This window comes from Telopea speciosissima, chromosome 3, assembly GCF_018873765.1.
Source record: "Telopea speciosissima isolate NSW1024214 ecotype Mountain lineage chromosome 3, Tspe_v1, whole genome shotgun sequence".
Classification (NCBI taxonomy): domain Eukaryota; kingdom Viridiplantae; phylum Streptophyta; class Magnoliopsida; order Proteales; family Proteaceae; genus Telopea; species Telopea speciosissima.
This window is the reverse complement of record NC_057918.1, coordinates 62,147,408-62,153,713: the sequence shown is the minus strand read 5'-3', so window position 1 is coordinate 62,153,713 and position 6,306 is coordinate 62,147,408. Positions and strand designations below refer to the sequence as shown.

Here is a 6,306-nt window from a genome sequence, read left to right as displayed (position 1 = left end):
CAAGCGTTGGCAACCAAGGATCCTCCAATTATTCCTCTGACTAATCCTCAAATTGTTCCTCCTATTCCAGTTCCAGTTCCTGCTCCTACTCCTACTTTCGTACCCCCTCTTGATGCGACAAATGGTGACACGATGACCATCATGGCTCATCTATTACAGATTCAATAACAACAACATGAACTGATGACCAACATGAATAATCAATGGCGGCTATGAAACAAAGGGGAGCACCGCAACCCAACTATGTTCTAAATTTTCCTCCTCCTATGCCTCTAAATGCTCGAGACAACTCCACCTCGAAAGTGATGGAAAGATTCAAGAAGCTTCAACCATCCTTGTTCTCTAATATCAGCTCAAACCCACTACAACCCAAGCGATGGATATGCGCCATGGAAAGAACTTTTGAGGTATTGGAATGCACGGATGCTCAAAAGCTGATCTGTGCTGGTTTTCAACTACAAGACGAGGCCGCGGCTTGGTGGAAATCAACCAAGCCTAATCTGGAAGTGACTCATCCCAATCCCACTTGGGAACAGTTTAAGGAAGCCTTCTTCAGAAACTTCTTTCCAGAAAGCTTCAGGGATGAGAAGGAAGCGGAGTATGTAGCTCTCACCCAAGGATCAAGATTAGTCTTGGACTATCAACAACAGTTCAAGGACTTATTTCACTTTGCTCCTGAGTACTTGAGGAATGATGCTTGGAAATCAAAGAAGTTTGAGAAGGGGCTTAAGCCCGAGATTAGTGACATGTTGGCCATTCTAGATATACAGTCTTATGCTCAGATGGTTCAAAAGGCGAAGTTATGGAAGATCGGTTGAAGAAAAAGACGACAACGTCACAAACATTGGGAAAGAGGCATAGTACTTTTCAAAATTTTGGTTGGCCCAATAAGTCATTCAAAGGACCTGTGTACAACCCTACTCCAATGCAATACCGTAAGCCTAAGTCGGGACAAACTTCATAAGCTGCTCGACCTACGATCAGTCAATCCACTCATGCGATGACAACTGCACAACCTTGTCGTCCGACTACCAGTCAAGCTAGCCAGGCATCCTCTCAGCCTATAAATTCCTCATCTATTCCGCGACCCTATGGTCCGATCCGATGTTATGAATGCAATCAAATCGGACACGTGTCCAGGGATTGTCCTCGCCAAAGAGTAGGTGCACCTTCATAGATTCAGCCTACTAACCGACACTTTCTGCCCTAGGGCAATAAAACTCAAGGGAAGGTATACGCCCTGACCAACGAGGAGGCTGAGGAAAACCCCGATGTGATGACAGGTACACAGTCGAAATCTATCAAATAGAATACAGTAAACACATTATAACTTGTAAACTTTGATTGCATCATTATCTTTTATTTGAAACCCTAGGTACTTTAACTATAGCATCTTCAACTACATATGTATTGTTTGATTCCGGTGCGTCACATTCCTTCATATCTAAAAATTTTGCTAATAAGATGAGCGTACCCCCCGAAGAACTTAGGACACAAATTGGTAGTTAGCACTCTAACTAGGAGTGTTGTAAGCTTGAAAGAGGTTTACAAACCCTGTCTGGTGGAAATCTGTGGGTGAAGCTTGATCGCTCATTTGATTAATCGACATAAAGGATTTCGATGTAATCCTAGGTATGGATTGGTTATCCGCTTATGGAGCCAATGTCATGTGTGCAGAGAAGCAGATTTTATTCAAACTTCAGAGCGGCGATGAGTTTATTTATAAGAGTGAGCAACCAAAGAAAGTTAGAAAGATAACTATTTCGGCCCTCCAAGCAAGGAAGTTGTTGGATGACAGATGTCAAGGGTATTTGAAAAATAAACTCATAAGTCTTTCATTTGTATAGAAATATGATTCGTCCAACTCTGTCTCTAAATGGGCTAAAATTTCACTTTAAGTCGGGGGACATGTTCTGGTTTCTATTTTGACACATTGATCCCCGTTTAGAAAAAATGGTATAACTCCATCATCCGAAATTCATTTACTTTGATTCTAATTTTGTTAGAAACTAAACTCAAAGGGCTCCATTTTATTATAAGAAAACATTGCCCAATTCTGCCTCTAAATGATCCAAAATTTCCATACAAACCCCCCTATTTTTCCTTTAAATTTTTGTAACTACTGTTAAACCTAAATTTGATTTTAAACCTATTCTAATCGGACCCTAACCTACCCTAGGATTCCAGTATCTCTTGGACACCTCCTAACACATATGTATGGTTGATCAATCATAGGATATAGCTTCTCGGTCTTCAAACCTATCGGCAACCAACTCGAGAACCAATCTGGCTTTGTAAACACAAGTAAAACAAGGTAAGTGGGGGTAGACTTTGATTTCATTTAGGAATGTTTAACTCATTATTAGATTTATTTGCTAGGAAACTTACACATATTTAAATTCTGTTTTTGCTTGAGGTATTTTATTAAATTTATTAAATATGACTTATGAATTTTATATGATGTGATGTGGAATGATTTATAATGTGAATATTTATGATAGAATAGATGCCGTAGTTGGCTTGGAAACGAGAGGTATGGTGTGTCGTAGTATGGGATGCGGGAGCGTTGTATACCTTGTACAATGCCATTTAGATTGCATATGACTAGGAATGTCATTCCTTTGTGTTACAATCCTTACCAGCAGGGGTTCAGTTGTTGGGTGATCATAGCCCCTATCACTGAGGAGTGTGATGATACGTCAAGATGGGGCCCAGGCTATGATTATTGAAGTCTACCCGTGGGGAGGTATGTTAATATTGACGACCTGTGTGGGCTCCTTGCAACAATTGAGGTTACGTCTCAGGAAAGTGTGAAGGAACCGAGAATGTTTCCTGAGTTGTTGGTGTAGCACAGACTTAGAGACTTAGGCATTGTTTGCTAGGTGGAATAAAAATTAAAATTGAATCCATGCATGTAGGATTTTGCTTTGTGTGTGAATGTGCTTGTGTGTGGTCTATCCTTTACTTGCTGGGCTCAGTTGAGCTCACCTCTGTGGAATATTTTCTTTTAGATGATCTTGCAGGTGGATGTGATGGTGGCGGGGAGGATTATTTCGAGGCAGAGGATAATGATAATGGTGTGTATGCTGGTCTGGACCGAGAGGGGTGTGACCCCTATCAACCAGACGATCAGGGTGCCCCTGGAGATTAGGGATTGATAACGAAGACTACTCTTTTTATTTCTTTCTGATGTTTATATAGGTTTTGGTGGACTTAGCCCACTGTACATATTTCTAGATGTTAGTTACTGGCCTGATGGTTTGATCACTGTAAATTCAGACAGTTTGGGGGAAAAATAGGAAGGTAGACAATGTGTGTATAACATGTAAATATTTCATTTCTGCGCACTCTAAATAATGAAACAGTCTCTATCTTCATATGGTGTTATGCTTGTGACGTGTAAATACTGCATCTGGATCCTGGAGGTCTTCGGATACTTCGGGTATTCGGGTCAACCATCGGATCCTCCAGGGGATGGTTTTGGGGTGTGACACTTGCACCGTCGTACCGTTTGATTATCTTACAAGTAGGAGTGGTGAGAGGTATATAGGAGCACCTTACTAAGGGAACCCTTTTTATCTCCTATTATCCTTAAACCAACATGCATCATGTAGGGATTTAGAGCGCAACGCTTATAAAATGACATACTGACTGTAATTTCATTTGAGAATCGAACCGGCATTTTGTTGACCTTGTTCTTAACCGACCTGATTATACGTAATCTCATCTTGGGCCCACTTTGCAAAAATACGACCCTAGATGTATGAGCCAATTTAGAACTTGATCAACTTAGCACCCCCACTTACTAACCCATGTTTCAGATTGACGTGCTTGTTTTGAAATTGTTTGTGCATCATGTTGCATATCACATTTCCTTTAGGGTGACGAGGTACGAGGTTTGCCATAGGCTTAGGTTCTTCCCAAATTCCCTTTTGCTCTAATTGTGGCCCTATCTTAACTAGGAGCCATTACTCTGGGACGACAGGATAACAATTCTTCAACTAGTTGGACTAGGATCAAGAGGTGGCTAGTTTGCATTTCAAATTCCCCTGAATCATAAATGGGAGATATCGAGAACAATCGTACAGACATGGAAGAGCTGAAGGCCCAGATACAACTTTTGGTGAACCTAGTGACTGAGGATCCAACCTAACCTTTGCAGCCGTTACTCTGTCAAACGAATACTAAGTCAGTCTTTGTCTTCACATAAGCCGAGGGACATTCAATATCCTGCATTTCTCATATTTTCCTCGGTTTTACATTCATGTATACATTCTACTTTTTCCCTTTATTTTGGCATAATATAGACTATTAAACTATTTCATTTAGTGTACATAATACTTTATAACTCATAAAATAGCATGCTTGCGTTTCCTTTCTTAGTACTTAATGCAGGGGGTCAGACCGCGGTACCCACACCTGGACTTGCCGGTCTTTTTATTACTTGGTCAGGCAGTGTTATAACATGCTTTTGAGTGAAAAATAAAGTACAAGAAAAGGTGAAGTCTAAAATACAAGAAAAGGTAAGGAAACATATCTAGAAGCTTGACTGCATGGTTGCTATTAGTTTACACGAAAAAAAAGAAAATAATAACAACGACGTGTGAAGCATACAAATGGTGACAATGACAAGGAAACGCTAGATGTTGAGAAACTATGGGAAATACGTGATAAAATACAAGGGGTGATGAGAATACAATAGAAAGACCAAAACCTGGGTTTCATGTTTGTATGAAGAAAACCTATACATAGGAGCATGGAGAAGTTCAAAAACATAATCATGACGTATCAAGCATAAACGAATGAACATGTATGAGAAATTGATCAAAACATTATGATGTCAAGTATGCAAGACCTAAATTGAAAAAAGAGAGTGCATGAGAAGAAAAGAAAGATGTAAGACATACAAACACAAAGGATTCATTAAATGTATATAAGCAGGGGGAGTCTTAGACTCTAGGGAGTGGGGATTATGAATAAAAATGGACATGCAATCATAAAAAACAACAAGAGTGTGTGTAATCACCAACTAAATAGATGGGATCACACGCCCCTAAGAGATGTAAAGCAAATGTAAGAAAGCAAGCAGTAAATTTGGCAAAAATAAACAGAGAAAATGAGATTTACCTAGTTGGGAATAGTTCAAACTAGAAGAAGTAGTAAGTAGTGGAGGCTTCCCTTTTGTGACTTAGGAAATTGGTACGTAGAGACAGTATCGCCAATAGTAATGGCTTTTCTTATCTCTCTTCAGACATCACTTCATTGTCAAGCACCGAAATCACCAAGTATGATGACTCTAAGCTATGAACCTGAAGCTTAAAGTCTAAAGACTGAATAGTGAACTTAAGAGGCAAAGGATATTGAGCAAGGGATTAAGGACTAAGCAAGGACCAAAGACCAATTGAGTAGGGGACCCTCCTAAATATGAGAGAGGATGTATTTATAGTTGTAGAGGGGTGTGTGCACTCCCAAATTCGTGCTTGGATGTTAGGTTTGTTGAAAAATACATTCCTCCATAAACTGATTTTGATGATAACAAACATTAAGATTAATACTAATACTCTAATCTTTAAGCAAGCTTCATAGTCAGACGTTGGAAGCATCAAGCACCCAGGAAAGACTTGATCAACGGAGCTCACAACAGAAGAGTTAAGGAAAAGAAGAAATTTGAAGATTGAAGAACATCTTTTAAAGGAAGCCAAGAATTCACAAGACAAAGACTCTCCAAGAAGATTCAAGTGCATTAGAACACATTTCTTTACATGTGCATACCACATTGCACACACATTGCATTCACATGTTAGAGACCCTAGGAGGAACTCATTCCCATGCCCTAGACTCAAGAAACATGGCCATTAAAGTGTTGGACAAGAACCTATGAAGTCCCAAGCAAGCTGGACCAAAAATCCCCTTGACAGACAGTCAAAAAATAGGACAACTGTCTGTCGGTCGACCTACAGAATATAAAAAACACACACCTATTTTTAGTAGCATGTCGGTTGCAACCGACAGAATTATAGGTCGACCGACACTTGTAGGTCGATCCATAGGTCGACCGACAGCCCCAAACTTGGTCTTAACGGCTAATTTTTCAACGGCTAGTTTTTTATGGTCGACCGACAACCTTTATAGGTCGATCGACAGTCTAAAAATATGATTGTTTTATATTCATTGGAGAACAAACAAACTCCAACTTTTGGCTTTATAAAACACATCCAAACAAGAAATAAAATACATCTTTTTTAGAAAAAGTGCACAGTACATTTGTGAAAGTACAAAAGTGAAAATTTGTCATTGAGCTAAGTG

The 6,306-nt window shown here is 39.6% G+C and overlaps 1 protein-coding gene across 1 annotated transcript; it reads left to right on the top strand.

Moving 5' to 3' along the window:
* The first annotated feature begins 203 nt into the window (after positions 1-203).
* On the top strand, positions 204-818 carry LOC122655386. The gene has a single exon (XM_043849584.1). The coding sequence runs from the start codon at positions 204-206 to the stop codon at positions 816-818; it is 615 nt and encodes a 204-aa protein (XP_043705519.1).
* The last annotated feature ends 5,488 nt before the right edge of the window (positions 819-6,306 follow it).